The sequence below is a fragment of the Pleurodeles waltl genome, chromosome 11 (genome assembly GCF_031143425.1).
Source record: "Pleurodeles waltl isolate 20211129_DDA chromosome 11, aPleWal1.hap1.20221129, whole genome shotgun sequence".
NCBI classification, from domain to species: Eukaryota; Metazoa; Chordata; class Amphibia; order Caudata; family Salamandridae; genus Pleurodeles; species Pleurodeles waltl.
The window spans coordinates 915,427,371-915,441,134 of NC_090450.1; the positions used below are offsets into that span (position 1 = coordinate 915,427,371).

At 45.5% G+C, this 13,764-nt stretch overlaps 1 protein-coding gene across 5 annotated transcripts in view; it reads right to left on the bottom strand.

Moving 5' to 3' along the window:
* KDM2B (lysine demethylase 2B) overlaps nucleotides 1-13,764 on the bottom strand; it is a 715,168-nt gene that overhangs the window by 428,470 nt on the left and 272,934 nt on the right. For all 5 annotated transcript variants that reach the window (XM_069214908.1, XM_069214905.1, XM_069214907.1 and 2 more), the window contains exon 7: nucleotides 6,830-6,923. In XM_069214908.1, the coding sequence (XP_069071009.1) occupies nucleotides 6,830-6,923 (94 nt within the window). The remainder of the gene's footprint in view (nucleotides 1-6,829; nucleotides 6,924-13,764) is intronic.

Genomic DNA, 13,764 nt, shown 5'->3' on the forward strand with positions numbered 1-13,764 from the left:
TTCTTATGACCCGAATGTCCTGATGATTCTGAATGGGATGAGGAGGAGTGGTGATGACTCTTAGAGCGGTCTCGAGACCTTCCTCGAGACCGGGAGCGGCGCAGAGTCGAGCTCCGGGCTGCCATAAGCTTTTGGGACTGCTCCCTCAAAGCTTTTGGGTTCATGGCATAGCACTCGGAGCACGACTTCAGGTCATGGTCCCGCTCCTCACACCACAAACAGACCAGGTGCGGACAACAGATGGGGAGGGGGGCCATCCGAACCCAGCGGCAACCACAATGCTGCACTTCGAACGCGCCGCAACGCGGCCCAAGACCCAACCCTGGGTACTCAGACCACGCTGCAGGCGACCAAGCAGGCTGCAACATGGTCTGCAGTGAGCCCGGCTGCCAGAGAAGTGGACGCCGATCCCATTGCGGCCCGTGATTGAGACGCAGCAGACACCCACGGTTTCACAGTAGGCACCCCCTACCGATAAGGTTTTAACTGAGATACATGAAATACCGGATGAATCCTCCAATTCTGAGGTAAACAAAGACGAACAGATACAGGATTTAGGACTTGGAGAATTTTGAATGGCCCATGGTACCAAGGTTTGCATTTGTTGTGAGATAAACAAAAAGGCAAAAACTTGGAAGAGAGCCAAACTTTGTCTCTGTTTAGGGTATGATGGTGCATTACGACGTTTGGCATCAGCGATCTTTTTCATGTATTTTTTTGTAGCTAGAAGATTGGTACGTATTATCCTCTGTAAATGACAGAGTCGACGTGCAAATGTAGTGACTGCAGGGACTACAGAAGATTCATGGACGACTGTAGGGAAGGTTTAGGGTGATATCCATATGTACAGAAGGGGTGGACCCTGACGCACTATGTACCGCATTGTTGTATGAAAATTGGACTAGTGGAAGGTATGAAGACCAATTACTTTGTGTAACATTAAAAAAACAGCATAGGTATTGTTCAAGTCCTTGATTTAAGCATTCAGTGTGCCCGTTGGTTTGAGGATGGAATCCAGATGATAAGGCAACCTCAATATGTAAGGTCTTACAGAAACATTTCCAAAAACGCAAAATGTACTGAGGACCACGATCAGAGATGAAACCATGAGGAAGGCCGTGCAGGTGAAAAATCTCTTGTATAAATATATGACTTAGTTCTTTGGCAGTGGGTAACTTCTTTAAGGCTGTAAAATGGGCCATCTTAGTGAAATAATCTACTGTTACCATAATGACAAGGTTTCCTGCGGACAATGGTAATGAGCATAGGAGGTCTGTGGACAATGTGTGCCAAGGGACTGATGGGACAGGCAAAGGTTTCAGTAGACCTGCTGGTTTGGTACGGGGTGTCTTAGTTTGTGTACAAACTGGACAGGCTGTCACATAGGATCTGGTATCTGTTTTTATAGTGGGCCACCAAAAAGATCGAAGGAGTAGTTCTTGGGTATTAATACCACAGTGACCGGCAATAGGAGAGTCATCTGTAAGGTTTTTGTTTGAACCTTCTTGGTAGGGAGGAATAAGGTATTTTTGTGATTATAGTATCCCTTCTTCTTCTGTAGTTGGGGATTCAGGGTATTCCAGTCTTCAAGTGAGAGGTGTTTATATTCTGATTTTACCCGCTAAAGGAAAGATTGTACTGCTCCGATGACTCGACATGGTTCGATTATATTCGGTGAAGAAGAATTTGCACTTTCCGGATACCGGCATGATAAGGTCTCTGCCACAATGTTCTGAGATCCAGGTATGTATGTTATCACAAAATCAAATTGACTGAAGAAGAAAGCCCATCTGCTTGAAGGCTATTTCGGAAATGGAAATTACGGAGGCACTGAAGAATGCAATGATCTGTTCTGACTTCAAAGGTTTCTATGGTGCCTATTAGAAATTGTCTCCATTCTTTACAAGCTGTTTTTAGAGCAAGCAATTCTTGTTCTAACAAAGAGTAGTTACGTTCTGCATCTGTTAACACGTGATAAATAGAAGACCGGGTGTTACAAACCATCATCTTGTTTTTTGCAAAAGTACTGCTCCTATTGCTCTGTCTGATGCATCTGTAACGACTATAAACTTCTTTGCCTTGGGTAAAGGCACGTTTCAAGTCTTGAAAAGCAGTCTCAGTGGTCTTCATCCAACAGAAGCCTTTTCATAAACTTTCTTTTTTAATAGTCTGGGTGATAGGCCTTGTTTAGTGAGCAAAGTCTACTATAAATTGCCGATAAAATTTAGATAAACCTAGGAAGCATTGGGTTTCCTTGATAGATGAAGGAGAGGGCCAGTCTAAGATAGCTTGCACCTTTTCCGGAACCATGACAATGCCAATTTGATTGACATGGTAACCTAGGTACTTCCCCTCTGTCTTACCGAATTCACACTTTTCGGGTTTACAATACAAATGGTGTTGTCTAAGTCTTTCTAGCACTTGAAAAACATGTGTTGTATGTTGCGGTGGACGAAGGGAATACACTAGGATATCATCTAGGTATATAACCACGCTTTGATTTAGTAGGTCGGAAAACACAGAATCCATGAACCTCTGGAAAATAGATGGAGCGTTAGTCAAGCCAAAAGGCATTACTCGATATTTGAAATGACCTAAGGGAGTACGAAAGGCAGTTTTCCACTCGTCTCCTTCTCTGATTCGTAGGAGATGATAGGCTCCACTGAGATCCAATTTTTTAAACATTTTGGCTCCTTTTACTGCTTCCAAAATAACTTTAGAGGTAAGGGATACCTATCTTTGACAGTAATTTTGTTCAATCAGCAAAATCCTATGCATGGACGTAAATCTTTTGTCTTTTTTGGTACAAAAAAAGAGGAACCCCAGCAGGTAAAGAAGAAGGAGTAATCAATCCATTCTGTAAGTTTTCCTCTAAATGTTCTTTAACTGTTTCTTTTTCTGGTTCGGAGAGAGAACACATTCTTCCACAAGGAGCCATTTCTCCAGGCTCCAAAGGAATAGCACAATCGTATTCCTGATGAGGGGGCAGAATGGGCTGTTTTGATTGCTGGAACACGTCTGCGTAACCTTGATAATGACTCGGTACCCCTTGCACAGTGTTAATGGAACAACCAGTCTCTTTATGGGGTAAAACCAAACACTTTGGGGACCAATAGGTTTCTGCAGGATAACAATATTGTTAGCAAAATTGGGATGGGAGTGATATAGTTCTTGTTTCCCAATTATTGTAAGGATTGTGCCATGTCAGCCTGGGAATACCCAATATCATTATATGATTGGGGGAAGAAATTAAGTCAAAGGTAATATACTCTTGATGTTCCCCAATTGTAGACAAAGGGTAGATGTGGTATCAGTAACTGGTCCTGAAGAAAGAGGGAAACCATCAACAGTGTGAACCTGTTTAGGTGTTTCTTTGGGTACACCAGGGATCCCCTTTTCTTTAGCCCATGTCTCATTAAGATATATTCTGCTGACTCCACAATCCAGTAATGCAAACACCTGCTCTTTTCGATTGTTAGGTAACTGTAATATTACAGGTAAGACGAAGAGGGCTTTTGTATTTTCTTTGGAAGAACATATAGAAGGTATCTCTGCACATCCCATCCGCTCCCTTCCCACCGAGGACGGGAGTTGGCATTTCCCAACGTTTTGGAAGAACAGGTTGGATATACATGAATCAGGTGACCGGCATTGCCGCAATAGAGACATAAGCCTTTACGTTGTCTATTTTCATGTTCTGTTTCAGTTAATGATGTACGGGCAACATCTATTTGCATAGGTTCATCTTCTGAAGGAATTTGGATCTCAGATTGGTTCTCTTCTGGGCGACATACCGTGGTACGGCTGGCTATCGCCTGGCACTGCATACAACCCTTTTGTTTCTCCAATCTACGTTCACGAAGGTGATGCTCTATAGATCAGGCCAAGTCCATTCGTTTTTTTATGTTATCTACTTGAGTAGAATGTACTAATTTATCCTTCATTTCCTCACGTAATCCTCTGTGAAAAAGGGTGACGAGGGTGCGCTCTACCCAAGTGGTTTCTGCCTCCAACTGTCTAAAACGTGTTATATATTGCAGAACGTCCTGGTTGTCTTGTTGAAGGTCACACAAGGCCTCTTCAGCAGCCTACTCCAACCCAGGTCGCTCAGACATCTGTTTGAAGGCATCAACAAAAGCAGTTTAGCTAGACAACCACAGATCCTCTGTGGCTACCAAGGGAGTTGCCCAGAGCAACGCTGGACGAGACAGGGCGTTGATTAGATATACTACTTTGGACTTGCCTTGCATAAATTGAGATGGTTGGAATGCAACATAGACAATCATGGAATCAAGACATTCTCTCAGTTTATTAGGATCTCCAGAGTAGTGTGGTGTAGAAGCAGAGACGGTAGGAACATCTGAGGATCAAGAAATCAGGGCTTGTCGTAATGTGGTATTTTATGCACGTAGCTGTTGTAATTTCTTGGGCTTGTTGTTGTACTGTATGATAAATAACTGCGCCATTTCCACAACGTCTTGCGCAGTATCCACCATGGTCATGGAGCAATGCTGGATTTTTAAGCATTGCAATCTGTCACAATCTGCCCGTCTCCTGCCACTCTGGTCAAGGAAACATGGAACACTGCCTCGCTTCTTGCACTTCCTGGTCTGGCTGAGATAAGGGCGAACCCTTCTGGTAGCCACGATGCTGCTGACAGAATTACACCAAGGCTGTCCATACCCTCCACAAGGAGTCCCAGAGGAAAAACCCAATTGGGGAAAAAAACTCTAAAACAGGAACTCCTGAAACAGGAAAAAATTAGAGTGTCAGAAAAGCAAGACTTCGGAATGTTGCAGGAACAGAGGGCAAGAAGAACTCCTTGAAGACAGAGAACAGGAGCGAAGACTACCACCAACAGGAAGTATTTGCAGCATAAGGAAAGCAAGAATCTGGTGCCTTATATACCCCTAGACAGTAAATAAAATACAGGAAGAACCGAAAACACCATCTTGGATTGGGAATATTCCATAGGAACAAACAGGAAAAAACATCATCATAGAAAGAGAAAAAGCAATGCCTGGAGGAAAAACCACAGACTCCTGGGAAGACGATAACATGGCCTCCAAGCAGAAAAAGAAGAAAAGAAAGAAAGTAATGTCCCATGACAAGACCTCAGGTAAGTGAAGACAGATGGGGGGTGGGGCTGCACGAACCCAGCGGCAACCGCCAGGCTGCACCTCGAACACAGCGTGGCCTGAAACCCAACCCTAGATACTCTGACCACACCGCAGGAGACCAAACAGGCTGCAGCCTGCAAAATGGTCAGCGGCAAGCCCAGCAGCCAGAGAGGCGGACCGCCGATCCCACCTCAGCCCGTGACTGAGACGCTGCAGGCGCATGCAGCGTCACAGAAGTCTCTATCAGATAGGAACAGCAGTAGAGTAATAAAGAATGTAGATGCGCCCTCTCGCATCCAGTTGGCTGTAGCTCCTCTCTAGACAGTTTTTGACTCCTTACTCTTCCGTTCACTGCTCCACGGAGGCTGCAAGGTGACGTATGCAGCACTTAACAAACCTCATTAATAAAGAAAAAACTCCTCTTCAACCTAATTCATGTGAGAGCGAGCTAAAATGTCTAATCCATATCAGTGTCCGCGGGAGTGAGCTAAAAGACGGGATGTTGTCAGCTGAAGTCTGTAACCCACTGTGGGATTCTGTATCCCACCTACCTGTTATTTTCCTGTCCTCCTGAAGTGAAAAAGAAGCCATTTATTGCATAAGTAATAAAAACATTACAATATATTATACACATAAGAGCAAAATAATTAAACTCTACCATTAAACACTTAATTAACTAAATCCAAGATCACTTCAAGTTTGCACTGCCTGTAAGGACATTTCATTTGACTAATAGCTTTAATTGGTATGCTTTACTGATCAGAAACGTATTGATACCATTTCTGATAGATGGTTGGATTCATTCTGAGACCAAATCCGACTTCAAATTTCTATCATTCAGGTTTACTGACACCGTTTGTAAGAATGTTATTTAGATATTGGCCAGTTGCATGTCCGAAGCATGAAAACTATTTTTCATTGCTGCGGCACAAGTTCTTGCCTCCAGAAGAATTAAATTAATAAAATTCTTCATTCCTCAAGCAAGCTGTAAATGCAACCTGAAATATAAGCTAGGTTTCCCCGACATAGATGAAGTTGATGCTGAAAACTTAAGATTTGCAGTAATCTGCTTTTGCTATACAATTACAGAAAAAATAATTTTGTCCACCAGTCTTTCTAAAGAGCACCCTGCCGTTTTAAGCCCAATTTTAGAAATGTGGTTCCTTTGCCCTTCTAATGCAGGTGTTGGGCCCCCTCAAATCTGTTAAGCACCCTGTCTAATTTAAATCTTGGACAAACTGATTGGCCAGTTAATTTAAAGAGAATATTCTTTGAAGCATACGGACTGGCAGACAGACTATTGTGAATTTAATGGCCACTCCTTTTTGTACAAAAGAAGTACATAATATGTCTCTGCTTCCAATAGGACCTGCTTGCGACAGCTACCTTATTAACAACTGAACTACCGAAAGATTCTGCAATGTCATACTAATGGCAGGTTGGGCTTTATGCAAATGCTAATTATTAATAACGATAATAGCAATAAAATGATGATTCTTTGAATTTAAAATGTTGTTTAAAAGTAGTCCCTAACACATTAGGCATATTAAAAAGTATGCTTATGTTAGCTATAACAAGGCGTTTACATTATTTTAAATGCATATTGTGAGGCTGAACATTTTTAAAATACCAATCAAATTCCTAGAATGCTGCATAAAAATGTTCAAGATAACTGTGTAGTCAAATTATACATCATCTTGTTCACTTACCTTTCCTCCACGAAAGACGTGATACCACACAGATGTCCCTCCAAAGTCTATGTGGAAGTCAGTGAAGCAGCCTTTAACACTCATTAAACAGTACCTGAAACAAATAAGCAGGAAAAAGGATTACTATCAAATAAATTATAATCTATCACTCCCCAAATAGGCGAATTAAAGCATGTGTTAAGTAGAATTTCCACTGTTGCAGTTTTTTAAATGCGTCCCTAGAGGTGTAACAAGTTCACTTCCATTGTCCATCCTATGGGCACATACATTTGCCTACTGTTTTGATAGCTCAGTAAAATATAAAAGTGGCATTCTGTGAAATTTCTATTATGGGACCATGACATCCTTATAACTTCCGCTGCCTGGGTCTTCGCGTTCAGCCCTATCTAATGAAAAGGGGTTGAGAAACCTCACCACCAAAACTCTTTCAGCACACCCATCCATAACCATGAGATATTACAAAGATTTTTCGGGACTGTGGTGATCGTCACCTTCATGGCAGCATGGGCGAACCACTTTTAAAGTAAGCACTGAAACAATGCATACATGGGCCGGCGCTGTCAGGTAATGAGTACCTACTCTTTTTTTTTTTTTGAAGGAGAGTACCTGCAGTTCCCTGCAGATGTGCTATGTTTTTAATTGGACAGTGCCGGCAGGTATCAGAAGCAAGAACATATTGGGGTACAGGTTACCTGCACCTCTGTTTTTCCATTTCAAGCACTGCGCTGAGCTAACTCTGAACTCACCTCACACCAACGAACAGACCCAATTGATTAGTGGCATCCCCGGTAAAAGCGAAAGAGTGCTCTCATTCAGAATAGAACATAGCGCCATAAACATCGTAGGAAGCGATAAACGCCTACCAATAACACAACACAACTAGTTTAGCTCAATAGAATGTCTTTCGAAGTTGTTCCTGGTTCATTAAGAGAAAGGTTTTACACGGTTGTAATACTGTGTGAGAATTCCGCTCATTCCGAAAAGCGATGTGCTCCATAGAGAAACTGTGCACAAACACACATTTCAGCTTTTCATGACGCCCGAAGTGTGAAGTAAAGCTTGTGGGTGACACTCTGGATTCATGCAAATACTTCTGCGTCAGTATTTTGCACTGCTGCCTGTCTGCCGCCGTACTAACGGCCGAAATCAGGGCAACACTATCTGTCAGCTTCGCACAGACCTCCCTTAACCTACCACCACGTTCTTGTTTTTACCTCTATCCTTGCTTTCCGGTGTGCGCCAGTGACCGTCAGGTCCTGCGGCGTGGGTTCCTTCCCAGCGCATTCAAGCTCAGTCTCAGCAGGATGCAGTCGGTGTGGAGTGGTCCCACATGCCGATAGGCTGGAAAGGACCTTACCATGTGTCTGCAGCGGCTCGGCAAATCACAGGCCATTCTGATACACCAGGGCTCGCTGCCTAGCAACCACATCCAGGCTGGGGTTGACAGGGTGGTGCGCGATGCTGTCACGAAGAGATGCAATTTTTAGAATTCGCAAGTCCCTGTGGCCAAATATTAAAATTGCAGTCTCTTAAAAGGCAGCTGCCCTCTGAACTTTAAAATTCGATTGAAGAATGACTAAAGCAGATATCATGCGTGTGTACCTTAAGCGATCGCAATTTACATGACACAAGTCTAGACTGCCTTAGAATAAATTATTTTAAAACGTCAGTCCTCTGAACTCGACCGATCTCCTGAGATTGTTTCAAAGGGGAAGACACGATGCACTACAGATACTACCAAGCAAACAAGAAGTCGAGGAGTTTTAAAAACTAGGAAGTCGATTTACCAACATCTCAGTGACATAGCGCACCCTTTGACCTACGATGCCAACGTAGGGTTTACCTACCGATCCACACTTAGACTTCTTTTCACTGTCTAGCAGCATGAGCGTAAACTACCGAAAGTAAACATAGTTTTAGAAGTCCTGTTTTGGTTCTATTCCTGCTGCTGGGTTCATGATTCCTGAATCCACAGAGGAAGCAAAAGCAGGACTAGGGGCACCAAAGGCAGTACCTGGTGGGCAGGTAAGGGGTATTATTCACTATCCCCACCCGCCCGTAACTGACACCCATCAACACAAATGTAAGAAATAATGTTATTTCATGCTACAATCCTGGCATAGGATGCAAACTACAAGAACAAAAGTCCCAAGCCTTTGCATATACAGCCATGATAATAAGCATGCAGGATAATAGTCAGCGGGGATTATAACGCCTCCTTGGGCAATGATAATTTAGGGAGTGCAATTCCCAAAGATCCTGCATGGGGAGTACCTGAAGCTTTCATTAGGTGTAGTAAATGGAGTAAGTCCCAGAGGAAATGCTTTAGGTGTATGATGCTGACCCCATCTGACATCCTCGCAAATATGATATACAAAATAAAAGATCTCCCCTAATCGGTTTTATCTTAATAAATATCGAAGCCTGCAAAGCAGTTTGGAATATACGGGTAATACCCCACCCCCATAGTGACCATAATCTCATCATACCTTTTACTGCTGGAAAAAAATTAAACCTCATATTTGGAATCTATGGGGGTCATTCCGACCCCGGCGGTCATTGACCGCCGGGGCTGGGGTCGGCGGGAGCACCGCCAACAGGCTGGCGGTGCCCGGCAGGGCATTCTGACCGTCAGAACAGGAAAACCGGCGGCGTCCCGCCGGTTTTCCGCTGCCCTGAGGAATCCCCCATGGCGGCGCAGCTTGCTGCGCCGCCATGGGGGATTCCGACCCCCTCACCGCCATCCTGTTCCTGGCGGTTCCGACCGCCAGGAACAGGATGGCGGTGAGGGGTGTCGTGGGGCCCCTGCAGTGCCCATGCCAATGGCATGGGCACTGCAGGGGATAAGCGGGCCCCACTTTGAATTTCAGTGTCTGCATAGCAGACACTGAAATTCGCAACGGGTGCTACTGCACCCGTCGCACCCTTCCCACTCCGCCGGCTCCATTCGGAGCCGGCTTCCTCGTGGGAAGGGGTTTCCCGCTGGGCTGGCGGGCGGCCTTCTGGTGGTCGCCCGCCAGCCCAGCGGGAAACACAGAATGGCCGCCGCGGTCTTTTGACCGCGGTGCGGTCATTCGGCGGTTCCCGCCAGGCGGGCGGCTCCCGCCGCCCGCCGGGGTCTGAATGACCCCCTATATGTTATCCCTTTTTTGACCAATACTGGAAGCATTAACTATGCAAGTAATATCAGTCAAAACGGTAATTGGTGTGACAGGGAGTGCTGTATCATGAAGAGGGAACTGTCAAATGCTTTGGTGAGACGTCCTGAAACAACTGACTTGAAGCTGAGTTTTAACAGACAAAGGGAAAAATATAAAGATCTGATTCGTGGAATAAAGCTTGCAAAGAGTTATACCATTTGGGAACATATAAAAAAAGCTGCCACTGAAAAACAGCAGTAGAAGATTCTGGCCACTTATCAACTAGAGCTATAATGGGTCCAGAAACAACCAGGGAAAATGTAAAGGGGAACATGTGTGGGTTTCCCACTTTATGAAGATTTATGCCCCTGGTACGATATATATAAATATAGTTCAACAATTGTCTACATTAAAAGACAGATTGTAATTTACAAATACAGGTGTGAAAGAAGTCATTATACCACAAAAATCAAATAAAGCCTCTGACTTTGTACTCATAGATCAAGACAAAGATGATTGTGATGATCAAAATGAGAATGAACACCGATGATCAGTTCAATGAAGTTGGATCTTTATCGACCACAGTCATCGACTGCTCTCTACAACTGTCCCCTCTGGAATGCCCCCGAGTATCTCTCATTCCACATTCCATGTATAGCATAACATTGTATACTCTCTCTGGACTTATGAATTTGGACAACCCCTTAGCCACATGAGTGGGATCTTTTACTCATATCCAATCACCTATATTCATTTCAGTTCTTTCTTCCTGTGTATTGTGTTTTGTATCATAGTAGTCTTTCATTTTATTCTGAAATTTCTGAACACGAGGTCTAATGATCTCATCACTTAGGGCTTGATTTATACTTTTTTAGCGCCAGGTTTGCATCATTTTTTGACACAAAAGCGGTGCAACCCTACAAAATATAATTTAATTTTTAAAGTTTGCGTCGCTTTTCCGTCAAAAATGATGCAAATGCGGTGCCAAAAAAGAATAAATCAGGCCCTTAGCTTTATCGGCTTTGGTCTTAACTTCTTTCAACCCCGAAACATGACCTCTGAGCACTTCAAACAGATTTACACCAGCAGCCGCATTTGGAGAGGAATGATGTGACCACATGTCCTCCACTGCTTTATTCACTTCTATTTTATTCTGAATCGCTGTGAGAAAGTAGCCTCTTTCTAGCCTTGTTACCCCCACTTTTGGCCTGTTTGTGAGTGTATGTCAGGGTGTTTTCACTGTCTCACTGGGATCCTGCTAGCCAGGGCCCAGTGCTCATAGTGAAAACCCTATGTTTTCAGTATGTTTGTTATGTGTCACTGGGACCCTGCTAGCCAGGACCCCAGTGCTCATAAGTTTGTGGTCTATATGTATATGTTCCCTGTGTGATGCCTAACTGTCTCACTGAGGCTCTGCTAACCAGAACCTCAGTGGTTATGCTCTCTCTGTACAAATTGTCACTAACAGGCTAGTGACCAATTTTACCAATTTACATTGGCATACTGGAACACCCTTATAATTCCCTAGTATATGGTACTGAGGTACCAAGGGTATTGGGGTTCCAGGAGATCCCTATGGGATGCAGCATTTCTTTTGCCACCCATAGGGAGCTCTGACAATTCTTACACAGGCCTGCCACTGCAGCCTGAGTGAAATAACGTCCACGTTATTTCACAGCCATTTACCACTGCACTTAAGTAACTTATAAGTCACCTATATGTCTAACCTTTACCTGGAAAAGGTTGGGTGCTAAGTTACTTAGTGTGTGGGCACCCTGGCACTAGCCAAGGTGCCCCCACATTGTTCAGGGCAAATTCCCCGGACTTTGTGAGTGCGGGGACACCATTACACGCGTGCACTATACATATGTCACAACATATGTATAGCGTCACAATGGTAACTCCGAACATGGCCATGTAACATGTCTAAGATCATGGAATTGTCACCCCAATGCCATTCTGGCATTGGGGAGACAATTCCATGATCCCCTGAGTCTCTAGCACAGACCCGGGTACTGCCAAACTGCCTTTCCTGGGGTTTCACTGCAGCTGCTGCTGCTGCCAACCCCTCAGACAGGTTTCTGCCCTCCTGGGGTCCAGCCAGGCTTGGCCCAGGAAGGCAGAACAAAGGACTTCCTCAGAGAGAGGGTGTTACACCCTCTCCCTTTGGAAAAAGGTGTTAAGGCAGGGGAGGAGTAGCCTCCCCCAGCCTCTGGAAATGCTTTCATGGGCACAGATGGTGCCCATTTCTGCATAAGCCAGTCTACACCGGTTCAGGGATTCCCCAGCCCTGGCGCGAAACTGGACAAAGGAAAGGGGAGTGACCACTCTCCTGACCTGCACCTCCCCTGGGAGGTGCCCAGAGCTCCTCCAGTGTGCTCCAGACCTCTGCCATCTTGGAAACAGAGGTGCTGCTGGCACACTGGACTGCTCTGAGTGGCCAGTGCCAGCAGGTGACGTCAGAGACTCCTTCTGATAGGCTCCTTCAGGTGTTGCTAGCCTATCCTCTCTCCTAGGTAGCCAAACCTCCTTTTCTGGCTATTTAGGGTCTCTGCTTTGGGGACTTCTTTAGATAACGAATGCAAGAGCTCATCAGAGTTCCTCTGCATCTCTCTCTTCACCTTCTGCCAAGGAATCGACTGCTGACCGCGCTGGAAGCCTGCAAAACTGCAACAAAGTAGCAAAGACGACTACTGCGACCTTGTAACGCTGATCCTGCCGCCTTCTCAACTGTTTTCCTGGTGGTGCATGTTGTGGGGGTAGTCTGCCTCCTCTCTGCACTAGAAGCTCCGAAGAAATCTCCCATGGGTCGACGGAATCTTCCCCCTGCAACCGCAGGCACCAAAGTACTGCTTTACCGGTCCTCTGGGTCTCCTCTCAGCACGACGAGCGAGGTCCCTTGAATTCAGCAACTCTGTCCAAGTGACTCCCACAGTCCAGTGACTCTTCAGTCCAAGTTTGGTGGAGGTAAGTCCTTGCCTCCCCACGCTAGACTGCATTGCTGGGAACCGCGTGTTTTGCAGCTGCTCCGGCTCCTGTACACTCTTCCAGGATTTCCTTTGTGCACAGCCAAGCCTGGGTCCCCGGCACTCTAACCTGCAGTGCACGACCTCCTGAGTTGTCCTCCGACGTCGTGGGACCTTCCTTTGTGACTTCAGGTGAGCTCCGGTTCACTCCACTTCATAGTGCCTGTTCCGGCACTTCTGCGGGTGCTGCTTGCTTCTGAGTGTGCTCCTTGTCTTGCTGGACGCCCCCTCTGTCTCCTCACGCAATTGGCGACATCCTGGTCCCTCCTGGGCCACAGCAGCATCCAAAAACCCTAACCGCGACCCTTGCAGCTAGCAAGGCTTGTTTGCGGTCTCTCTGCACGGAAACACCTCTGCACGACTCTTCACGACGTGGGGCATCCATCCTCCAAAGGGGAAGTTTCTAGCCCTTGTCGTTCTTGCAGAATCCACAGCTTCTACCATCCGGTGGCAGCTTCTTTGCACCCACAGCTGGCATTTCCTGGGCATCTGCCCACTCCCGACTTGATCGTGACTCTTGGACTTGGTCCCCTTGTTCCACAGGTACCCTCGTCAGGAAATCCATTGTTGTTGCATTGCTGGTGTTGTTGTTTCTTGCAGAATTCCCCTATCACGACTTCTGTGCTCTTTGGGGAACTTAGGTGCACTTTGCACCCACTTTTCAGGGTCTTGGGGTGGGCTATTTTTCTAACCCTCACTGTTTTCTTACAGTCCCAGCGACCCTCTACGAGCTCACATAGGTTTGGGGTCCATTCGTGGTTCGCATTCC